Source organism: Manacus candei, unplaced genomic scaffold (assembly GCF_025592945.1).
Source record: "Manacus candei isolate 608988 ecotype Guabito, Panama unplaced genomic scaffold, ASM2559294v1 h1tg000015l, whole genome shotgun sequence".
Taxonomy (NCBI): Eukaryota; Metazoa; Chordata; class Aves; order Passeriformes; family Pipridae; genus Manacus; species Manacus candei.
This window is the reverse complement of record NW_026138063.1, coordinates 7,158,493-7,183,631: the sequence shown is the minus strand read 5'-3', so window position 1 is coordinate 7,183,631 and position 25,139 is coordinate 7,158,493. Positions and strand designations below refer to the sequence as shown.

The 25,139-nt window shown below is 44.1% G+C and overlaps 1 protein-coding gene across 10 annotated transcripts in view; it reads right to left on the bottom strand.

Annotated features, from left to right (window-relative positions):
• LOC127468766 (calcium-activated potassium channel subunit beta-2) overlaps positions 1 to 25,139 on the bottom strand; it is a 143,579-nt gene that overhangs the window by 34,434 nt on the left and 84,006 nt on the right. For 3 of the 10 annotated variants that reach the window (XM_051782294.1, XM_051782299.1, XM_051782293.1), the window contains exon 1: positions 16,852 to 17,806. The exons of 6 other annotated variants lie outside the window; for them this stretch is intronic. In XM_051782294.1, coding sequence (XP_051638254.1) covers positions 16,852 to 16,925 — 74 coding nt within the window. In that variant the 5' untranslated portion in view covers positions 16,926 to 17,806. Of the gene's footprint in view, positions 1 to 4,641; positions 4,856 to 16,851; positions 17,807 to 25,139 lie in introns of those variants that run through there. One more of the 10 variants, XM_051782301.1, reaches the window with a different exon arrangement.

Below are 25,139 nucleotides of genomic sequence, written 5' to 3'. Positions count from 1 at the left end.
TATACAGGTACCCATGCTCCTCCTTTACTCTCCTCTGGGTAGATCTCAATAACAGTGCTCAGACCTTGCTTTGTACAAAGACTTTTAAAATTCATATACATATAAAAAAATTTAATAAAATCGAGTGGTGCTTCCACCACTACCCATCCCTTGCCCATCTCCTTTGATCTGGATGTTGCTTGTCTCTTCTCTTGTCTGCCACCTCTCAAAATTACCACTTACTTTTTGCACCCTCTTTCCCTTTCTTGGAATTGCCTTTGCAGAAATGCACACAAACAGCTATTTGGGTCAGCATTTCAATCAGTTTTAAATTGTACATTTCTATTTCCTGTGTCTGTACTTATTTATTATTATTTGTATTGAATCTTTGCCTGAGTGTGTGCATTGATTCTGATAACTCTGTGGGATGTTTATCTGTACAATAGCTTTTGGACTGCACTTTCTGAAGGAATAGACTAAAGAGACTTGCTTCAAACTTGAAAGCTGCTGTACTGAATTTATTAATACAGCAAACTATTATAAATGCATGATCCACTTAATCCCATGCTAAAGGAAGTGGATTTTGTACCTTTTCTTCCTGGTCATTTGTATTTAAACAGTTGCCAATCTTACACCTCCTTTTCTCACTACAAACACCCTCAGTTCCTCAGAGGAAAGAACACTACTGGTGTCACAACGACATTCTTTCCTGAGTTGACAGGGTTGGGTTTATTGCTGGTATTGCTGGTCCCAGTAGGCCAGAGCATGTGGATCAACTTAGACTCCTCCAAGGGACTAATCTGAAGGGAGGATCTAATAGGAATCAATCTCCCATCTCACATATGAAATGTTCCCTTCTCTTAAACTGCAGTAAAACAAACCCAGCTCTAATCTGATCTGAATTAAAACCAGGCACAAACTAAGACTAATTTCTATTTCTAGCCTGTTCAAGCAGAGACCTCTTTGCCCTGTCTTCCTCCAAGCCGATTTTGGGCTAAGTGAAAAAACATAGCTCCACAAAATCTTTGTGTGAAGGCACCAGGAATGCAGCAAGATAATAGTATAGCCAGATAAGGGGGATTAAGATTACTTCTGGGCTTTTTTAAGAAATAATAGGTGAAAAAGTTAATGGAACACTCAACTGGGAGACATTGCTGAGACCTGTAAAAAGTGATAAACCAAGATAGCTGGGTGCACAGCAGTTGTGTTGTATGAAATACCACTGCATGGCCAGACTTTTCCATGTACATTGCAGCCTGCTGAATTTCACGTGGATTATAGCATGGAAAGCTACCCAGGAGGAAAGGACTGAGGGTGCTGTTTGACAGCTGGCTGAAGATGAGCCAGAGTGTGCCCAGGTGGCCAAGAAGGCCAGTGGTATCCCAGTTTGGATCAGCAATAGTGTGGCCAGTATGACTAGGGAAGGGATTCTTCCCCTGTATTCAGCACTGGTGAAGCCACACCTCAAATTCTGTGTTTAGTTTTGGGCCCCTCACTTTGTGTGTCCAGAGAAAATCAACAGAACTGGGGAAAGGTCGGGAACTCAAGTCTGTTGACGAGCAGCTGAGGGAACTAGGAGTTGTTTAGCCTGGAGAAAAGGAGGCTCAGGGGTGAAGTTATTGCTCTCTACAACTACCTGAAAGTTATTGCTCTCTACAACTACCTGTGGCCAGGCGAGGGTTGGTATTCTATCCCAAGTAACAAGCAAGAGGACAAGAGGAAATGGCTTCGAGCTGTGCTAGGGGAGGTTTAGAATGGATATTGGAAAAAACCTCTGCAACAAAAGGGTTTTCAAGCCCTGCAATAGGCTGCCCAGGGAAGTGATTGAGTCATCATCCTTGGAGAGATTTAAAAGACCATGTAGATCAAGACACATGTAGATGTGTCATGCAGGGACATGGTTTAGTGGTGGACTTGGCAGTGCTGGGTTAATGCCTGGACTTGATGATCTTAAAAGTCTTTTCCAATCTAAATGATTCTCTGATTCTATATAGAGAATATGCTTGTATTATTGTGGAAATTAGATGTTACTTCAATCACCATGGTGAGTTTGAGGGGAATATTCTGTAGAGACAGTAACAGCCACTGATAATCCAAATCCAATGGATGCCTGATCTGGCTTGTGTTGAAGCTGATGAAGTATTTCTATTGTATTTAATGGACATTGGCCTCAGCCTCAAAAGAGTGCACTTCAGATTGAACTTCTCTGCCTTTGCAGTGATCTTATTAAATTTGCAGAGTTGGTATTAGATTGGCTCAGTGGTATGAGAACATTACTATTCTGTTAAATTACTTTTTCAGTTAATAATATATTCTTTTCTACTAGGGGTTTTCTTTCTTAAGCCCTTTTTCCTTCTTTGCCTTCAGCTGCTTTGGGAATTCATTCTCCCTTTCTGCCTTGAACTACTACATGCTGTTATCTGGCAGGGCTAAACAGCTCTCGTCCACTTCTCATATGAGTGCTCTGCATGCTAAACTGGATTTTTGTTCCTTGGGCAGGTTGTCCCATTTTTACTGGTGGAACCAAAGCAAGAAGAGCCTCATGGACTATGAGGAACCCTAAATTGAAACATGTTCTTGACCCCGAGCTCTTCCAGGTCAAGGCTCAGCACTAACTTATGGGGAAGCCTTGTTCATACCTGAGCCTTTTCTGTCCATCATAAAGATACACTTTGTGAGCCCATTCCCAATGAAACAGATCTATGGGATCCAAACTGTATTATATTACTTGTAGTATTTACACCTGTAATACCAGCAGCATGTTAAGGGCTTTGAAGAGATCTTGGAAGACAAAGTCCCTGCCTAAAGAGCTTAATATTCATATTTTATTCAAAATATAAAAATATACATACTCTGAGTCTGTAAGATACCGGATTAAAAAGGCTTTTCTCCTTAAATTAGCTCACAAAAATCTAACCCCCTGAAGGGAGTGAAGGAGGCAGCTGTGGAGGGAAGGGAGCCAGCACTACTGAGTACAAAGCGACTCTCAGCTGCCTCATCCGGAGATGCACTTTCAGCCTCAGCTTGGGGTCCTTACAGACTCTTTTATCCCTGGGAGCCCAGCTGGGATCAGAGAGGGGCAGATCCACTCTGCCCCATCTGTATGTGTTCTTGTGCAGAAGAGAGTCCCATCCCTGCTCCATCTGGGATGGGGGAACCAGGGGCTATGTGATGGCAATGCAGCCTTCGGATCTGCCTGTTCAAATGGCAGCTCTCTGTACTGGAACAAAATCAGACTGTTCTTCCTTTTTGTCAGAAGTCAAGGGTGCTTCTCAGTTCCTCAGTTCTGATTACTGTGCACGGATCATGCTATTCCCAATATTTTGACACAATACAATAGTTTGTTATTTCCAGGTGCAACACATCACAGTGCCAACATTCTATATAAACATAAAATAAATTACTTAAGAACAAAGGAAACCTATATAATAGCATATGAAGAAATCTTTTGGAAAAGGTTATACTTCTGCATCAGTGAAGTTTAATGTGATGGGATACTTTTGCCGTAACGGACAGTAGTGCCAGTGAAATGGAGCAGTGGAGTGCTCAGAAAGGGAACAGTGGATGCAGCTAACACAGTTTCGAGGAGAGAAAGGCAGACCCACCACTACATGTTGACAGTTGAGAAGCAAAATTACAAGCATTTGGAGGCCATAAGGTCCAGCCTAGAATTCTCCAGCTGTAGAATTTTAATGTGTTTCCACATGAGTGATATTTAGTTAGATATTGTAAGCACAGTAGTGGAAAATTAGGATTAGCAAATGAGTAAATTAAACTGAAAATTGGGTAAAGAGATTTGAAAGTAAACCTAAGGCCTTCAGTCGTGATGGACTTTGCTCTCCAAGGAATTTTTTTTTTTTCCCAAGTAGCCTGTAAATTCTTATTGGATTTTAAATTCCCATTACAGACATTAGAGATTTTGCAAGGAAATCTGATGGGGTCATAGAATAACTGTAAACAAACAACAACAGAAGAGACGTAGATTAAAAGTGATGGAATTTTTACTTAATGTCCTCTCTTTTGTGAAATGCTATTCACAGATTTCTGGGAAAATTTCTGGGATTTGTTCCTGGCCACAACACAGTGACAAAAATACTTAACACAAATTTCACCGCCCCAGTCCCAGTTCTTAAGAACTTGTCTGTTACACTGCCAAAATCCACAACTGTCTTTGCAGGGTTAATTATTTCTGAAACCCGAGGGAGACACAAAGGAAACTGCACTGACAGACACAGGACATAAATAGCTCCAGGTATTTGCTGCATGGGGGCGGGAATCGCCCAAAGGTGGCAGGCAAAGGAGACGGTCCCTGGTGGACCCCAGGGTGCACCAACAAGCACCTGTACTAGAGCACCCCACCAAATGCACCAAGCTAAACCCACCTCTGATCAATGGCACTTGGATTAACACAGGAGTTGGGATGCTGTGCAAACCAGCCTCGTCCTGACACCGAAATGAACCAGACAACTCAAATATGCGAACGGAAAAAGCAATAAACATTACTAAAAGAAAACAGTGGGTCGTGCCCCAGTGACTCTCTCAGTATATTGTTTTTCCCACAAAAATCTGGAAGATCTGACACTTCTTGTATTGGTTCTCAAGGAACATTGCAAGAGTATTAGAGATAGGGGAAGAGAGATGCAGAGCAGTCCGATAACTTACCATGATAGTAGCTGCAAGTCAAAATTACATCCAGGGCTTCCCGCTTCAATTTGTGAGGTTTGATGATGCTGATTTTATCAGCAAGGTCATTTTAGCACCCATGCTTAATCCAGAATCTATTCTGATATTTGTTTAGAAGATTTGAGTAATCTCTTTAAGAGAATTAACAAGTGCTGGAGTCCTAAAGAACAATCTTCTCTCAGCCCTGACTGGAGCAGAAGGATTGAGGTCATAGTTAGGCGAAGGTTTTTTTAAGGTAGTATGGAAACAAATAGAATTATCTTTAGAGTGAGTAGTACATTATAGAGTATGGAGGCACAAAGCTTGCAAATGAGTTCAGGTTGGTTTTGGGTTCAGTTTTCTGGTCGCCCTGGACACAACCCATGACCTGCTACATGATACAGGTATTAATAATGTGATGTGCAGAGGGGCTTGCTCTGGCAGGTTTCCCCTCTGAGCCACATACAACTGCAATCAGTGGCCAAACAACACATGAATGCTTTGCTGCCTTTTTCCAAAGTCACCATATGCTGCCTGTTGACTCTTCACAGCCCTGGAGCTCTGTGTTGGGATGTAAGGTCTAGCTAAGGGAGTGGATTGGAAAATTCACTGAAACAAAGTCACTGATGCTCAAATGCCAAGCTGTTAAATCTTCAGCAAGTCACAGTTCAGAAATCAGCCATCTTTTTTTATAAATAATTAGTAATCACTGGATGTTAAGTCAAATGTTCACTTGAGCTCTTGGGTTAAGTTTTGGAAGGGGCTTTGAGGAATTGACTTTGAATCTTCACACTCAAAGCTATTTTATTCTAGTTGTTACATGGGTCTAAAATAAACCATTTCCACATCTGAGACTATAGGGCTGACAACACATCAGATTAGTCCTTCTCTTGCAGACAGGTCAAAGAAAATAATGAAAATCCCATAAAAGCAGCATTCCCACAAGCGACCTATCATGTCGGACAGAACGGTCACCTAGCAGCTTGTGGCACTGTTGTACTATTAACCCTTACACCCTTTTCCTTCCCAAAAGGCTGATGAAATTTTATCTAGATCCAGAAACAAAGAACAACATCCTGGCCCACTAGGGTGAATACTCATCTCAAGCATCCTGCTGTTTCACAGCTGGCAGCAACAGATAAATTTATTAGTTGTCTGAGCTAAGGTTCACCAGATGGAATCACATCCCGCTTAGAGGTAACGCTGGGTTATCGCAGCCTCAGGAGCAGAGGTACCTTTGGGTATTAACTGATCTCACCTCTCAGGCTTTGGACTACCAGAAAATTTGGAACATAATTTGGAATCCTGAGGCCAAATACCCTAAACTTAAGAGGGGGTACTACAACTCACTTCTCAAAGGTTTATAGTGAAGTTTGCTGTCCAAGCCATAGGAAGGTTGTTATCTTTGTGTGGCTGACAAATTGTAATAGCAATGATTTTAGTGTAAAAACAAGCAAACCTCCCATTAAACTAGTGAGAAGCAGTATTAAAACTCATTCTTCTGCTTTTGAGAGACTTTTACATAGAGGTCTAGTAATGTTTTGACATTTGGGGAAATGGCAGCTTATATGAGCAAACAGAAGCACCTAACATAGCATATGGGCAAAGTCCTTGGCAAGGACTATAAAATCAAAGGTAAATAAGGTATGGTGTTTGTCAAAGTACATTTTCAAAAAAAGACAGTAGGGAACATGGTAAATATTTTAGGGAGATTAAGTAGTAGACTTGGCAGTGCTGGATTAATGGTTGGACTCAATCTTAGAGGTCTTTTTCAACTGAAGTGACCCTATGAAATCTCCAAAATATTAAAAATTTTCATTGATAAATTCACCACATCCTTGGCAGAGACTCTGTAGGGGTGTGGAGGACCTTTGACTTTAAGACACCCACTGCATTTGTTGAGATCCCCAGCTAAATAACATCCCAGCATCCTCCCTGTCTGGTGGCTGCTGCAGAGCAGGGGTGGTGAACAGAGGTGGGAAGAAGATACTGCAAGATTGTCCAGCCTGGGGGCTCAGAGGGTGCTAAAAGCCCAACTGTAATGCAGGTCATGACATGTCTCCTTTAAAATGAATGATGAGGACTTGCTGCAAGGCAGCCTGCCTGGAGGAGAGAGTCAGACACACATCAAAGGGCCCGTGCAAGTGTGGTCCCCAAAACCACTGTTTAAAGTCACTCAGAGTGAGCTGTCCGAGCTGCCCTGCTGGGCTGGGTGCTCTGGTATGAGCAGTGATGCTCCTGCAGATGGTCTGACTGTGCTGAACATGAGCCCTCAAGGATTAAATGTTTATCTTGGCACTTGCAAAATTCCTTAATAAGAAGGGTTTAAAAGAAAGCAGCCATATGTTTCAGGAAAGGCATCATGCAGCGATCAGCCTGCATTGCTTATCACAGTAGAGAGATGAGGAATCAAATAAAACAGGACCAGGCAGCCTAAACCCCTAAAAACCCTGACTGCTTTCAGGCTCCACAGCAGGAACTCAGCCCTCACCATGTTTTCACGGTGCTCTGCATTCACAAAATAAAACCTGCCTGGCTTTCTCATGAAGGTTGTCAAAATGTCCCAACAGGAGGCTGAAGCCAGAGGTCCTAGCACTGAAAATGCTCATGTTCCAGGTCCCTGGCTGGGGGCTACAGCAGGTGCCAACCAGCAGCTACCTCTATTTAGGCGACTGCCAGAGGTATCTTGGATTTTCTTTTTCTGACACTTACAAAACTGTCTGACAGCAAAATGGAGAAATAGGCAGTCGAGCTCCTACAGCCTGTGAAAAGGAAATAAGCCCCTGGCCAAGGGAACAGGAGAGGAAAGAGGCGTGTGGCATCTCCAGCTTTCTTAGTGCTGTGTGATAACACATGAGGAATGACCTCCACTGCTTAAGCCTTAACACTTAGATAGTTTCTTCTCATAGTGTCAGATGGAAAATCTAAAAGTCTGGAAGTGTGGATGAAATCTACATTACAGGAAGGCACACAGTCACTAAATTCTCACAAGTCACTGAATTCTAATTTCTGCAGTTCAGTACAGCTTGATGTACAATTTGTTTCATCAGAAATGCTACCTTGCTCCCTGCAATTCATTCCAAATCTATTCCAGGGCAACACTAAACAGACATTGCCCAAACTAAGGGTTAAACTCATGACGCTGCCATCCCATGATCACTTATAACAGCTTCAGGCCATGCTGAAGACCTATGAGGCTCTGAAAGCTCAACTAAACATTTGGATGATTATCCAGATGGAGCCTTAAGGGCAAATGTACAATATCTGTTAGCATTGACTAATGCCTTGTAATGGACGTCTGTGATATCCAGACTTCATTGTAGCCTAAAAACACCTGGCCTTATGTCAAGCTCATCACTATTTGCAGAAACAAAATCAAGATGTGAAAAACCTGAAACAAACATAAAGGAAGAGGAGGTATTTCTTTGGTGGCTTCTCAGAAACCAGGTTCACGAGGGTGTAGATGGACCACATGATTTACAAGTAGAGAGTGTATGTAACTGTCATATGGGTATCACATTCATGTACCAACACCTTCCTGTACGTCAGCACACCTAACTGGTTTGGTAAAGGTTAAAAACCACCCTTTCTTCTTTTTCAATCACCGTGACAGCAAATTGAAACCTACTGTTGCCACTAGTGCGTCACACACAAAAAATCTGCTTCTGGTAAAAGTTTCAGAAATGTCTCAATGTTGAGTAACTCAGGTTTTGGTTGTATCTTGTGAGGGGAACTAGAAAGCAGTGTTATTCAAAGTGTTGTGTCACCAAGACATTTTTGGCACGATGTATCCTGACACCATATCCTAACTATTGCCAGGACCTGTAAAAGCGTGTGGAAAAAAAACCAGTGGTTTTATTTTTCCTGTGTCTATTTGAAGGGTTAGTAATATAGAGCCTGCTACTACTAGTAAAAGTATTAAATAGATTTGATAGTGTTTTATATTATTAACTACTAATAATAATCTATCTTTTCACATGTGAGTGGAAGTATGTGATAAAAGCATTCCTTAGCAAGTCTGTGCAATTTACTCTCCAGCCATGACTCACCCCTTACCCTGAGAAGCAAAGCCCAGGTGACCCAGCTGCGGTGAACACAGAGCCATCACTGAGGCAGTTTCCTTAGCAACATAAGCCACATGAAAAAACATCCAAAACATCTTCTACCTCCTGCTTGCTGTTCCTTGAAGTTGTTCTAAGTAAGCTGATGCTAAACCTCGTACCTGAATTTCAGAGGTAGAATCAATGTATCACAAAGCAAATCCTTTCACTTACAAGCAAGTTAACTTTTAGCTACTGCCCCGACTTCAGGCTTAATAAGGAAAAATAACATTAATTTTTTAAATCTATTATCTCCAAACACTGCTTGGGCTCATAAACAAATAACAGAAGCAGCTTCTGGATCCTCAGCTGATACTGATTGTCATTAGGGATTTGTTGAAGTTAAAGAAACCATGGCAATTCAGAGCAATCAGCCCAGGATGAGCTGGGTGTTTATGGGTTCCAGCTGCTCATGATCAAGGCTAGATTAAGAGCAGATAAATAGTTCACCCAGGAGGGGGGAAGGGATGGTTTCTTGAGGGTTGTTCTGTGTTGCTTCTTGCTGAGATAGTTTGAAGAAAAGTGTCTCAGGAGTCTTTTTTCAGAGGTGTTGGACCAAAGAACTGTGAGCTGTTTGAAATGAAGAAGGCTTATAAGCAAGTGGAAAAGTGCCCTTTGTGCATTCAAGGTATTGTGTCCAGTAATCATAAGTATTTCCTATTTGTGTGTGCATTGTTTCTTGAAGTATCTCTGCTCCTTGTTTTGCAGGCTTTTGCAGTAAAGTGTGTATGTTGTACTGCATCAAGATGCCACTTTTTATGTTCACTGTAATCTACATCAAAGTTCAGAAAGCCAGAATGTATTGCTTTCCTCCCTGCTGTAGGCATGTGGTCATGGAAGAAGTGTGAAGAAAGGAGTGTATTGATTTATGCCTATCATTGTCTGACAGGAGCAGATGTGGGTCTTGGAGTTTTAGTTTAGCTGATGGACTGTACTAAACCTGACCTGGTTTTGCTGCTATTACATGTGAGTTATCTTTGATGCAGCTAAATCACTTTTGAAGTATTGTAGAAGGTGAAGTGGAGCCAGCTTTGTAGGCAATAATAACAGAATGAGATTATTTAGGCTAAAATGAGTCAATATTTGGAAAATTCCACTGTTGGTAATAAAACCTTGCCTGAGGGATGCTGATTGATGCTGCCTGTACCAGATGGGAGAGTGGGTTTGTAGCATGAGACTGAGCCTGAGTGCTCCTGTGGACACTCCGATGGGGATACAGCTTGGGGGGGGAAAACATGAGGATGCAGTCAAGAGAAGACATGTGGGCACCAAGTTATCTCCTTGGGAAAAGAGTAGTCGTGTGTTTCAGCTAAAGGAAGAAAAGGTAATTTTGGAGAAGATGTAAAATGACAGATTTGACTCTGGCAGGGCTTTTCTGTGGTGGCCCTGTCCCCACCCAGCATGAGGGTGCCTGGCCTGCTATTCCAGGGCTGTGAGCTCCTGCTGGCATCAGAAGCATGAGGACTTGGCTGTGTTATGCTGACACTTGTTCTATAAAATTGACAGCAATAGTGAATGATAGCCCATATTTCTGCAATATCTTCTTCCTTGGGACACCTACCAGCATACCATTGACAATGCTTTTGAAGGCTGGATTTTGGCCAGGTTCTTGGAGAAGCAGTATTTTGGCCTTGGTCCCACAACGGGGAGCTCCAGTTCATAATGCTTATGATCAGGGATGAGGGACTTGCTTTCTCTTTTCTGTGTGAACTGCCTCTCCTAAATAAACAACCTGTCTTCACAGCATATGCAGGACTGTCTAGAGGGTCTTTAAGGGTGCTAACTGCCTAACCTGAGTACCTCCTTGGTCTTAGCTTGATGCTTCAACTCCGAAGCCACTGCTTTCAGTTGAACAAGTGTTTGAGCTCAAATGGGTGTTTTTGGGTGGGAGCAGCTGTCTGTAGTGCCAGACAGCAGACCTAGTGACATATCACTGGAGCTGTTCTGGGCTAGACTATAGCAATAACTTATTTAATATAATTCTGAGGGAGCCAATTTTGGTGGTGTTGGAGTGATCACAAACATTTGAGGAAAAAAATGAGTCTTTCCATCCTTGGTCCGTTGCACAGCTCAGGACTTCTCTACTTATTTGTGGACGGAATTTATTGTTGATTATTGTATTCCTTGGCATGAACTGAAATTTCAGCCTCCAGGTTCATGGCCATTAACCATGGTGGAAAAAAGTGACCCATTTGTCTCACATAATGAGTTTGCCTGTGGAAGCTGTAGCTGCTTTGACTGACTTATGACCGTGGCTGGGTACTTGCATCAGGTGCAAACAAAAACAGTCAGTCTGGACTGGGTGCCTGTGTGTGTGACGTGATGGTCCCTCCTGCAGATACGGGGCTGGGAGCAATGCTCCACACCAGCTGTGGCTTACTGGTGCCCTTAGGAAATTTACTGCTTCTGTTTTGAGTGTGGTTGTAAAGGTACAAAGGAGAAGAATTCAATACACCTGATCCTTTACAGTGAATTCTGGGCAAGCCTTTCAGCTCAAACTTTTTGTCTTGCTTTCTCTGACCACTCTGACATTAGTAATTTGCCAGTCTTTTTGATTCACCAGCATAAAATGAAGCAGTCATGATTTGTATTGCAGGAGCAAGGATGGGAGCTGAAGCTTTCAAGCACCTTATGTGTATGCAAAGGAGACTAATGCATCTGAGGCTGTGACTGCTCTAAAGACTACTTTAAATCCTGGAGTGTGGGCCTGAGTGGAGTTTGAACAAGCTGTGTGCTTATGCAATTAAGGCAAAGCTGTGCTGCTTCTTGAGCACTTACAGCACTTGATAGGGATTCAGACAGGTCAGACAACTGCTATGTGGTCATCTCTTTAATCCCCAAATAGAGGGAAATTGGCCCCTGTGGTGCATGGAGGAGCAGTAGGTTTCTGTCTCAGGCTGTGTAAGAGCCAGCTCAGATTCTGAGCAGTGACTGCCATTTCAGCAGCACCTGTGCTCTTGTTTTGCTGGTGGTGGTGCTTGTTTTTGTGGATCGGGAGTCTGCAATCAATTCCAAAAATATCAACAGTACAGTATGAGCCCATGAGATCAGGAGTGGATGTACACTTTGAAGAAAGCACTGAAGAAAAAAAAAAACAACACTTGAAAAGCAGCATGAATTTTATAATCATGGTTAAGGACTGACAGACCAAGGCACTGTTTTTTCACTGAGTGAAACAGAAAATAAGGAATCAAAATTTCCATGTTCTGTTTCAGGTTTTTCATTAACTTCTATTTGGAGGCAAACAAGTGCCATCCTTCCCTGCTTCTAACTTCCTACAGGCAAGGCAGAGCTGTAATTTGGAACAGGGCTGTCCTATGACTTTAAGACTGTACAATGATGGAAAGCCTTGGTGAATGATCCTATGGGGATATAAAATGATTAATCTACAGGCATCTGAGAACACTTACAACTTAGCTTTTGGTTTGGTATCTGTTATTGCACTTATGGGGCTGTTAATAATCTCGTAATGCACATCAGGCCTTATCTTAATGATTAAAAAATTATTAAAAAGGGTCTGTTTTATCTCTAACTAGCAAGAAATGCAATTATTTTAAGTAGTGCAAAGTCTCTACCACTCAGAAGTGATATTAAATGGTTTTAATAACTTGGCTGGAGGGTTTTTTCAAGGTGCTAGAAGCACACCATCCCTCAGATGAGCATGTTGTGACAGCTCTGGAGCTGGTGTGGGGGCAATGCAGAGGGGCAGGGAGCCATGAGATCAGGGCAGAGGGATGTGAAGAAATTGTAGGAATAAGGCAATTTGCAGTCAGGTGTAGTACTTTAGCTTGAGGACAGCTGGAGAGGTAGCTGGGTAGGAAATCTAACAAGGATGACAGAGCTGGGGGACACAGAAGGATGAACATGTGCGTAGTGGAAAGTGAGAGGGCTGAGGGGGAAAATCTCTTTTCCTTCCACATCAAGACCTTGTGCTGACAGAAAATCCCAGAAGCAACCTTTGTTTCCTAATGCTGACCTGCTAGTCCCTGGGAGGCAGGGACAGTGCTGAGACCTGCCAGGTCTGCTGGCAGTGCTGGGGTGCTTCCCATCATGATCCCCCACCTCTGAAACTTCCAGTGCTCCTCAAAACCACACAGCTTCATGAAGAGATAACTAACTGTGTTATTAGCAGGGATCAGACTTCTGTTTTAAGTGGAATAAATCCAACCATAAGCATGTGGGTGTTACGTAGATGGGCTTCAGTCATTTTTCACTTGTTCTTCCCTCACGAGACATGTTTCATCTCCCCAACAGCCTTTACACATCAGCAACAGAGTTAAGAATTAAAGCAGAATAAAAAATGGACAGTTTTTCAACCTTGTCACATCTCTGAGATGGTGTTCTGGGTTTATTTGAATTGAGCAACAGTACAGAAGAGAATTGCTGATAAACTGAGATCTTTCAAAACTCCAATTAAAGGCAATTTTATATCTCCACTGATATTAGGAAGAATATAACTACTGCTGGACACATAGCAAGTAGCAAGACCAGCTTACCAACTGAGAGGTGCAACTGACCTGCTTTAGAAATGGGCAAGGCTCTGCTGAGCAAATTGGAATTAAACTGATTGACACTACAGAAATTTGGCCTGTTATTCCTCCTGCACACCCCAACAATGCGGCTTGGAAGTGATGTTTGAGCAGTAAGTGGCAGGTATGTGCCTGTGCTGTGCTAAGTAAAGCCAACTTCATCTGAACCCAGCCCAGCAAAGATTATCAATGTGTGCCTGAAGCACAAGGGTTACAAGAATCTGTGGGGTTGCATCAGGAGTGCAGATTTTTAGTTCTGTACTGGAGAAGCTTTACATAAATGACACCTAAATAATTTTCTGCCCAACTCCCTACTTTACACCTTGCTGTATTTCTGGTGAAACACCTATTGAAATTGCACTGCCACATACCTTTGTTAACAAACAAATATTCCACCCAACAGTGTCTTCCTGAGTGCACAGAAGTGAGTCCCTGGCCACATGGGAGCCAGAGGGACTTTGCCACTTGGTTCAGCTAGCACTAAAACTACTCCTGTAAAAGTGCACTTCTACAGTTGCACTGCAATCTCTCTGCTCCAGACCTCTAGTTAAATGCATGTTAAAGTCTAGGAACAATCTGCCTGGCAGTAAATTAATGGCCCATGGTGTAGCTACTGCTGTGATGCCTCTTCCATTAAGAGTAGTGGTGCTGCCTTAAGTGACTTGTATGTCCAGAATAATGGTGCTTGTGGCTTGCACCTGCGTAGGGGATGATGCTTGTTGCATTTAAACTAGATTATATGGCCCAAAAGGCATTGCTCAGCCCAAGAGGCACTGCAGAGTTGCAGTGTTCCAAAGGGAGACTTGTGGAACTGGGGACTTCTGGCATGTCCCTCCATGCATCATTTCAGGAAGTTTGTGCAGACCCCTTTGCTGATTGGGTTTTGCTGCCTCTGCCTGCCCTTCACCTACAGGGATGTAGCAAGCGTCAGTACTGCTGTTTTGGCAGCCTTGAACAAGCATGCAAAAGCCAGGAGACTCCTTTGCTACCTCTGCCCCTCTGCTGGCACAACATCCAGCATCTGGTATGGGTACACTGATCTAGAAAATGATGCTTAAATATTAAGGGCAGAGATGTTGGGCTATTCTGGGTGCATGCAAGGTTCCAGTGCACTGGGCTGCCGCTGGCATTTTGGATAGTAGCCTAGAAGGCACTGGACTTGGAAAGTTCAGTGCTTGGTGCCAGGATCTCCCAGCAGCCTGCCACTTGGCATGCAAAGCAGCACAGAGAAGGGGTGACTTCTTCAGCTTCTTTAAAAGAAAAAGTAGAAAAGGGAATAAGAAACATTTACCAGCTTTGAAGGTGGGAAGGGTGCTGAGGCTTTCTGCTTTCCTTTCCCATTGCCGTGCTCCTTGTCTCTCTTGGGCCCCATGTTGTAAATCCTACGCTCTCATCGGAAGAGTGCTGGCTGCAGGCTCCCTCCAGAGCCCGTTGACGCAATCTGGGTCATTCAGAGAAGGTTGTCAGGAATGATCCTACACCTCCCTGCTGTGCTGGCACTGAGCTTTGCCTTACAGGGCATGAGAGGTGCTGGGTTGATCCTGAGTCCTGTTCCTAAACCTGTCTGAGCCAACCCCCTGCAGCCCTGGAGCTCCTGGGAGGTGTCCCCCAGGGTCCTAACTGAGGTTAGGCAATGTTGGGACACCATGTTGGGGACACAGGGGGAAATACCCTGTGGCATCTAGCCACCCGTTTTTTTTTGGATGGCGAGAAGTCAGTGATGGAGGCTAGGACTGGGTATCCCTGTGAGGCAAAACCCACCTGCCAAGGGGCTGCCAGAAAATAAGGGGATTTCTAGCAGGGCAAGGAAGCCCTCCTGGGGAAAGGCAAGAGGAGATTATGACAGAGAGCTAATCTGTATGGCTGTTTCATAAGTTTCCCCAGTGCCTGGACTCTGTGCTCAGCAACAGACATTATATGTGCTGAGAATAACTGATTTCTCAGAAGCACCATGTAAAAATATGTGGAAGTCTGGAGCAAACTATGGCAGTTCCTTTATATTTTAGTGCTATCTAACAAAATCTCTCCCCATTCCCACACCAGGTTAATATAAGGGGCCAGATGAGATGTCAAGCACCACAGTTTGGTGGAGGCCACCCTTCACTTGCCAGCTCACGTTTCTCATGAATCCTCACCTCTTTCCTTGACCCTATTTTAGGTGTTTACACAGACATGTGTAAACCTAAGTCCTAACATGACAAACCTAACTCCAAAGCTGCTGTTTAGACCATTGTCAACCTTCTACTCATTTACAGCAGCCAAAATTCACAAGCAAAGGCAGAATGCAGGTGCTCCTCCAGCCCAGGGGCCACACCACAAGGAGTTTTGATACTGCTGGTCCCTGTGCTCAGACCAATTGTGCTGCACAGCAATAATCATGAGCAACTAATTTTCAAGACTTTCCAGATTGCTATTATGTGGAAATGAAGACTTAAGTTCCCAACTGGACACTTGTCCTATTCAGCTGCAAGTTTTTATCCAAATTATTTAAATGCTTGCTGCCTCAGTTTTATGTTTGTCCCTGACCTACCTGTTTGCTATTCTTGAATTAAAATTACTGTGTAGGATACAGTTAGTCTTCTAGCAGCTGCTTCTTCTTGTACATGTTTGAAAAAACAGACTCTGAATGTATTTTGGGGAATATGGATATTCCAAACCAGCTCAGGGCTGGAGTGATGGCACTGCTGCGGTACAGCATGATGTCTGTAAGCTGGGTAGTGTGGAAGTTTGTGCTCTGCCTATGGGAAGTTGGTGTGCAATTCCTCAGTCCTTCTCTGTTTTAAATGCAAACATAAATGACTCCAATTCCCCCTAAAGTCAATAAAGATTATAAATATGAAGTCAAATAAGACCCAAAAGCCCAATAAGCTGTATTAAAGCTGGCAGCATGTTTTAATTTACTACTCCTACACCTTCAATTTGCCTGACACAGCTGGGAAGTGCTGCCAGTGAATGCTGCATGAGCTCCTGTGCGTGAAGTTGGAGGGGAACGGACAGTGAGTTACCCGCTGGCTGTGAGCCACAGCTTGGAATTTCCTGACAGTTTTTCCTTGTGGTTCCGAGAGCAGCTTGCTGTCAGGGAGTGTTTCTTGTGTCTCTTCCCTACCCCATATGCTGTTTTCAGTCTCTGTTGCAGCGTTCTGGAGTATTTTGTTTTCCAAATGAGGTCCACAGGGTACTCTAAGTTGTCCCCTTGTGAAACATCACAATATGGACCACTTAAACATTACTCTAAGCCTGTAACTCCAGCCCACAAATGCTACCAACAGTGAATTCATTCCTCAGAAGAGCAAGTGTAATTTATAACTCAAAACAGCACTTGAAACTGTTTGACTAATAAAATGTCCTTCACTTGACTCCTCAGTTAGAGCCTGGCTCGTGTCAGCCTCTTTTCAGATGTAATCACTCTAGGAAACACTTTTTCAGTGTGCACTTAGCAGCAGAGCCTGAATTTGCTCTAATACATGCTTTAATGTTTACTCCCCAACACCTCATGGCAGCCCGTCTAAGCTCTCTGCACCATCCCCATCCCAAATGCCTCAGCCCATCCTGCAGCTTCCCCCCTTAAGGATCAGGTTTACCTTAGCAGCAGCGGAGCAGCAGTGCCCAAAATGGAGATTTCAATGGGATCTGGCAGGGCGATTTTCCCTCTCATCTACATACTCCTGTAGTTTCCACCTTTGGGAAAACAGCCTATCTGCAAGGAGAAGGTTTCCATATATCTTGTCTCTCAATGTCTTCAAATACTTCTTGCTGCTCTTGTAGTTTCCAGGCAGTTTTAATTACTTTTTGTTTTTAAATAGAGGTGAAGCACCAGAATTCAGTAACTATACAGAAAGAAGATGTCAGAAGGAAGTGGGTGTGAAGACCCTCTGAATAAAGTCAGCCCAAAAAAAGCTGAGCTTTCTCTCTCCAAACTTTATTTCATGAAGCTCCTCATTATCCCCACCTTTATAAAAACTCTTCTTCCCATCTGCTCTGCCTGTGCATCCCTGACTGCCGGGGCTCCTCTGGGACATGATGGCCATTCCTGTGAGGGCAGGATGCTCGGCGTGGAGTCAGTGCCTTTGCTGTCATTTGCGAAAATTCATCCCTCTCATCTGCTCCTGGGAAGAACACTGCAGGAGTCAGGCGGAAAAATGAGCTCAGGTTGGGGCAGTCCCAATATTGTCCTGAGCCCGTGGCCAGCGCACAAACAGGCAGCACCTCTCCTGGCCAACCTTTACTTTCTGAAATGTCAGGGCTGTGCAGAAGCAGGCGTTCAGCTCTTTCTCCAGTGCTCACTCATCCCTGTGTACTCTTGCATGTGCTGGTGTGAAATCAGGGGCTTCCCAGCCTTTCCCTCAGTCACCTCCATCAGATCACTTTGTCCTTGGGTGGTATTTGCTTTTCTGAGTCAAGAGCATGCCAGCGAGACGCTCCCGTTCGTCTCTGGCTGCTCGCTGATTTCCCACACTGTGTGCTTGCTGTTTGCTCCTATGGCAAAAGCAGAAGCTGCTTCTGCTGATGTGGTCCACAGTTGGACTTTCCCCCCACCTGCCCTGTTTAAAATGTAAGGTCTCACAAATTAAGAAGCTACAGCCTGTCTAGATCTTATACCAGTCAGTCTCTGATTCATCAGAGAATCTCCTTGGTAACTAGCTGTTCCTCTCTGATTTGCTACTAAAAAGCTCTCCCAATTTAAAGATAAAATACAGTGAAAGCAGAAAGAGGAGCTACACCACATAGATACCTTATACAGAAGCATATGCCTTGTGTGCAAAGAGCTATACTGGATATTTTCTGATGTGTGTGGGAAGCAGCCTCTCTGTGAGACAGAATGCTATTACCCTATGGATGGCAAATGTGCCCCAGCTGCCTCATCTCTGCTAGAAATCCTTTTTCCTGCTCCAGGGCCAGTAACCCCATCTGCAGGGTAAATAATCCCACAGGAGAAGATGAGGTTGGCATTTAACAAGGGACTCTGCAGTTCGTGCTTTAATAAGCCAGATTTCTGGCCTTGCCTGGGACAGATTGCCAAGTACAAAGATTCAGAGATGGGGTGACTTTCTGCAGGAGGTGTACCTGGTGTGTTTGATGCTGATTGCCCTCTGGCTCTGGTAATGAGCCTCTGCTGCCTGACCCCCTCAGCACACAGCAAAGTGCTACCTGTGCTCTGGTGTCTGTTGGAGTTGGAGAGAAGGTGCTCACTGAAGATTTGGGGAGTTTTTTGTTGTTCGTTTGTTGTTGGTTTTTTTTTTCCTAAGAACCAGCATTGCTGGAAAAGTTGATCCCAGGCGAGGCTAAGAACACTTAGTGTTTGAAATAGTGACTAATTGTGCTCAGAAAGTCACTGTAAGTGAAGAGTTTGACCCATGAATGCCTGAGGCCAGGAAGCTCTGTGGTGAGACTTGCCTGGGGTTATTAAAGGATGAGGCAATGGTACAGAGCTAGAAATGAGTATTCATGTTATGCATGTCTGGTGCACCTACAGCCAGAAAGCTCTGACTCCCTGTGCATGCTGTGCCTGCTCCAGCAGGACTGTGCTGCTGAGAGTGGGGCTCTCTGTGATTCTGAGCCCACTGGGGTAGAAGAGGGAACAGACAACCCTAAATGAGTGCAGCTGAGCTGCTTTCAATTCTTTTTACCAGATAAATTAGAAATCAAAAATCATTCCTGCATTTCTCTTGCAAAACCCAGCCAGCAGCCCTTGCCTTGACTCTTGCCAGAAGCAGAGGGAGAGAGGCAGGTCCACAGCCCAGACACTGGGTAAGTCACCTTCCTCTCCATATTTTCTCATTAGCCTTATGCACTTCCTGTCCCATAGCACTAATTCCTCATTGCTACAACAAACAGCAACAAAGCACCAGATCCATGAGGGGTTTTTTATCCCTGCAAGAGGCTTTTGAGCTCACTGTGAGAGCTTGCTCAGCCCTGGGAAGCACTCAGCAGCTGGAGGAAAGCTCCTGCAAGCAGTTCTGGCAGTAGGGTTATTGACACCATGGGTGTCATTGGCTTGAGACAAAATCTGTGTTCTCATAAGGTGTTGTGGTGTCTCTAATGTCTGGGCAGGAGAAGCCCAGGATTATATACTCTGCTTGGGCAGGCATGATCCAGACCTGCTCAGGTTCAGACCTGTGGTTGCAGATTGTTTAATCTTAGCAGGCAAAAGCTTGCGTTTTAATGTGCTGCCCATACCAGCAAAGCCAAAAGTGCTCACACCTTCATTTATCAAGTAATATGAGTGACAATAAACTGGTTCTGATAAATGAGGGTTGAGATAATCAAGCTCATTTTTGATGCGATTGAACATGTCAGGAACACGACCTCATTCTGGATAAGGGATGAGCTCTTAGATAATCAAAGTTGTGGTAGGCAAGGCCTGACTGTCCCCCCTTGATCAGAAGAAAAGGGATGATTGATGCTAGTCCTCTTCCTTCCTGCTCTCCTGCTGCCACTGTGCTGAGGCTTGGGGAGGGCAGGTGAATCCCTGCTGTTGGGGTCTGGTGCTACTGTTTCAGACCCGAAAGGAGGTACAAGAACCCTCTCCTCTGCCTCTTTCCTGCCTTTCAGTTTTCTTCCTGAAGCTTCACAACCTTTGCTGCTACCATATTTCTGGGCCCATGCCTCTTGGTGGGAGGGAAATGGGGGGGCAGAAGGAGCCCCTGATGGGAGCAATGCCTGCAGGCATATCCTGGTTGGCTTCATCACCAGGATCCCTTGATGGAGGGAAGGATGGAGAGGGGTCAGGTCCAACAGCACTGGTGCCAGTGTTGGGGTCTCTAATACCCAGTACCATTCTGTGACCATGGTGGGGCTGAAGCCACCAGCCTGGGAAAAGCAGGATCATTTCTTGTTTTGTCCAGGGGTAGCAGGAGCTCATCTCCCCCAGGTGAGCATCAGGGCAGAGCCTGGGTGTCATGTCCCACTACACAATTCTCCTGGAGCAGAGGATGCTCCCTTGGAGCCTGTCCTGCCCCATGGAGGCAGTGGGCAGAGCTGAAGATGGACTGTTTACCTTTGCTGAAGCTCTGGAGCAGCCAGAACTGAATTTTTATGTTATACATTTTAATCGCACTGTTGTGACATGGAGCATGGCCTGGGGAGAAGTGGAAAAGCATCAAAACCTGCTTATTCCTCGTCCCTCACTTGGTGCCTGAATTTTTCAATTGGTTCCCCTGCAGATGCCTGCAGATAACATCTCCTTGTCTGGGTTATTGCCCACCCTGCGTGGTTTTAGTTACAAATTCATATTTATATATACATAAAAAAGAGCTTATGTACAGTGTTTTGCTCTTCCTCTCTCCTTTGCAATGTATTTCTATTTTGGGAAGAGGAGCAAAGGTGGCTGCAGCTATTTATAGCAGGGGAAGGAGCATGAAAAAGGATGCCCACTGCCTGGATGGGCACAGGGCTGTCTGCCTGAGGGCAACAGGGGGTCCCTGCCATCAGAGATATAGTTTTTTTTGATTTTTTGTGTTTCTTCCATTTTATTTCAATTGCCAGTCTAATGCCGAATCAGATATGAACTTAAAGGACTGTTAGTGGCAGTGAAAAAAAAAAAGAAACGTGTGGAGCATCGGCAAGTATTTTTTATGAATTGGATCTCTTGAGATGAAAGCTTCATTACTGTGAAACAATGAGCCTACTATACTCTTAGTAGTACAAATGGGTTTCATTTGTATTAGGAAGATACAAGCTTATTACTTTTAGTTTGTTCCTGTAGCACCAGGAATATTTAATGTGATAATCAATGTAATTGAGGAACTGAAATTACAGAAAATTGCAACACTCTCAGGAGTGATAATGGCTGCAGCTGCAGCACGGCCAAAAGGCTGGGAGATGGGCACAGGTGTGGTTAAAGCAGACTCACATCCCAAGGGTGGATGACCCCCTGTCACACTGGGATCCATGGGGGTGCATCAGGCAGCTCTGGTGCAGCCCTTGCACGAGGGGCACCTGTGTTTGAACAGGTCTTTCCTGAGTTAGGGTCACCCTCGATAGGGTCACAATTTGGCCAGTTTGGTTTTTGGGGTTTTTTTCCTCCTCCCTCTCCCCTGACATTGCAAAAGGCACACTTTTGACACCCAAACCCTACTGCCAAATTCTCAGGGCCTTTTCCCAAGTACAAGGTTACTAAAGATTTTCAATTAAATGTTTCAGAGCCTTAAACAGAGACAAAACAACATTTCCTTTCCAGCCCACTGCTCATAAAATGTGATGCTGTTTTGCGAAACTTTTCACCTCTGAAACTCAGTCTGTAGCAGGCACCCAGCACGCTTTCAGCCCAAATTCTATGAAAAGCATAAGTAGCAAGCTCCTTGGAGGACCTGTCAGCTATAGGAAGGTCATCTATAGCCCAGCAGCGTGGAGCTCCTACTCTAGCTCTGGGGAGCTGCTGGTTGCCATGTACCAAATCCAACCACTCCTGCATCTCCAGGCAATTTCTCTGCTTATTTCATTCCCTCTGTGATACAGTGGGTTTTTTTGGTTGCTTGTTGGTGATTTACTCTGTGTTAGTCCATAGAAAAGGTGGTGAGAAGGAAGGCAACTCCTTTTCTCTGCCTTGGCAGCTGCCCCCAGGGCAAAAAGGCTGCATGGGGCACCTGGGCTGCACTGCAGGCTGCCCAGACATCAGCCTGGGCAGGGATGGATGAGGAGGAGTACCTAGAACCCAGGAAAGATGGAATATATTTCAGATGCAGCCTCTGAAGCTGCTAAATTAAGTCTGAAAGAAACAGCAGCCTGCAAGGGTGCAGCCAGGTTTGTTTTCAGCCCTCTCGATTTTAATCTGTTTCACTCTGAGGAGGGAAATTCTCTCTCTTAGAGAAGTTGCCTTGTTCTAGTGGTTTCTAATAAGTCACGGCTGTAGTCACCAAAAGCTGTTTGGTGCCCTCCCTTTTGGGAGAGCTGCCTGAGCTCTTCTCCCATGCCAGGAGACGTTCCCATCTGGCAGCATTGGAGCCTGTGCCCAACACTGCCCCACATCACAGGGCTTCCTCCCACTGCCAGTCTGGAACAGAGAACTACAGAGAAACCAGGTTTGTCCATTAAAAGAACTCACTTTACCATGTGCCATCAGCTGTGCCATGAGTTAGATTTAAGCCTATTGCAGTCAAATGGTACTTCGAGGGAAACTACGGAAGGCAGAGCTGAAGGTGGTGATTCATGGGCTGTAGTGTTCATGTTCTTAATGCAATTGCTTACATTACAAAGCAATTATCAGGGTTTAAAATTTCAATAGCATTTGGAAGGCGTATATGCCTGGGGGTTTTCCATTTGCAGAGATGTTTCTTTTATGGTACCTTCTTGCCTAGTAACTTCACCATTTTAAGCACATCAAAGTGTTTTAGAAAACTATTTGTGATCTTTGTTGAAAAACAAAGGCAATCCTGCCAACTCCACACAGAATACTTGCTCCCTCGCAAGCTGCTCCTAGGGCTCAGTTTGGGTTTTGTGAGGTTTAATGAGGTAAAACCCCCTGTGCAGTGTTTCCTGCTCCCTTTCTTAAATTTTGGCAGCACATCGTTCAGCTGGGGCACTGCACTTCAGTGCTCTCTCTATCACTGTGACACCATCAGCTTCTCCCTGTCTGTCCAACCCCTTCAGGAGCAGCAGTCACTCTTGCAGTAAATTTTTGCTTGGAATAACACATCATTCTTGGTGCCCTGCAGACAGGCTGGCTGAGGGGTTGGGAAGGGTAAACCTTTTCCATCAGCTGCCAAAGACAGAATTTGCTGCTGATAACTTGAGGTGGTGCCATGGTCGAAAGCAGGGCTTTGGCAGGTCCAGTCCAGCCCAGAAGGGCCAGAACTGAACTGGGACTTACAGGAGGAGGTAATTCAGACAACTCTTATCACTTAGCAAGGGAGAGACTTTCTGCAGAGAAGACAATGTCCAAACCTGACAATTCTACGCTTCCCAGCAGTGCCACAGTTTCCTTAAACAGCACCACAGACTAATTATCACACAATGGTTTATCATGTGCACAATGCATATGAAACCACACAGGTAATTTCCATAGTAACCATATGAGATTCAAATGCCAGTGTTGTATACTTCATAGTACCACGCACCTATGTGTCCGTGCAATAAAGCACATACGTCTTTGTTAGTCAGTGTTTTGTTTCTGGGCTTCTAGTCCTTGGCTTAAAAGCATTTGCAAAACCTTGATTACTCATGTGTAATACTCTTGCACTAGACACATGCTTCTGTAATGCCTTTAAGGTTATGTGGAATTCTATTTGCAATCCCTCTCATAAAAAAATAACACAAACCACTTGCTGCTAAATCTGTCTGTCAGCAAGCAAATGCCAGGAACCAAAATGACTATTATTATTACTGTTATTTGCACCATTCCAAAATCCATTAATTTGCTTGTTGCGGTGTTAGGTAATGAACGCTTCTGCAGCAAGGTCACAACTCCATTTTACATCAAATAACTATCTTTACTCATGTATGATACATGAAGCATATTTCTTGCTTAGGGCATAATGTTTTATTAACATTATTTTCCTTTGTTCTTTCTTACAGATTGTCTATTATGACTCTAAAGATTACCTTCATGACATGTCTTTTTTAATTCAATGCATAATTATATAAAACAGAAATTCATCCGATGCTACATTAATAAATCTCTCATAATTTTTTTTTAAACAGGGGGACTTGCTGCTATTATTTACCAGAAAACATGGATTTAGTTAAGCTTCACGGAATTTTTCAGTCACTGACACATGTATTGTGTACAGGCAGAGCAATGATGGAAACGATGTGAAAGAAAACTGTTCAGTTCAAGCCAAAAAGACTAATGGAAGTAGTAAAAATAGTAAAGATATGAAAGCAAGAAGTACTGAAACAAATATCTGAGATGGGAACTTGCGGGGAAGGTTCACTGCAGCTGCGGACATGCCTGGATGAGTGTCAGCCTGGGTTAATTTGCAGGGTGACAGATGTCTTGGGAACAGGCAAATGCTGAAGAACAGAGCTGATGTCCCTGGGCCAGGTCTGCTCATGGAGCTGAGCCACTCTCAGGTGTCCTTGGAGCATCACTGACTTACTGCAGCTGTGGCTTTGGCGTTTGTCTTTAAGGATGATTGTGCAATCCCACACCTTTGCAAAGAAAGACTCACCTCCCTCCTGGCAGCACAAACACTATTTTGATTGACTGACCCTATACTCCTTCATCTGCTTCATCCGGTTCAGCTGTTTTTGTCTCACCTCTGGCTCTTCCTTTGACCCCAATTTTCCCTTGATTGACTCTGACCATGTCTTGCTGGGCTTCTTAGTGCTGCCAGGTGTCTCTGGTTCCCCCAGCTCCTCCTCAAGGAGACTGGTCCTAAATTTATTTAGGCTGCTCCTAAATACCCACCCATGCTACCCTAAGATGTGATTTCACAGTCCCCTTCTGTGGCTGAAGGTCTCTGAAGGGTGCCCCCAACTGTTGTAGTATCCATGTGCAAGGATGGAGCAGCAACATCGTCCCCACACCCGAAACTTTGAATTTGCAGAAGGTAAGTGCTGCTGTTACTGTTTTGTAGATAAAAACCCTATTGGTTGGCAGATATTAAGTGTTTGGCTCAAGGTCACAGCGAGTATCTTTGAAGTCACTTGATAAACACTTCATTCGCAGCAAAGGATGTGCTTTGGGCTGTGATCTTATCCTATAACAAACGCTGAGATACGTTCCTCCTCTTTCATTCTAGCCTAGTGGTATATGTTGTTCACAGTTAATAATCAGTGGAAGATCATTAATTTTACCTTCTGATATATGTTTTTAATTTCTTTATTCATAATGAGTTCATGGCTGCAGCAGCAGGAGTGAAATATGTGATACTACTGGAATTTCTTTGCAATTCAGCATTAATTAATGTCCAGTTCTTGCACAGCGTTA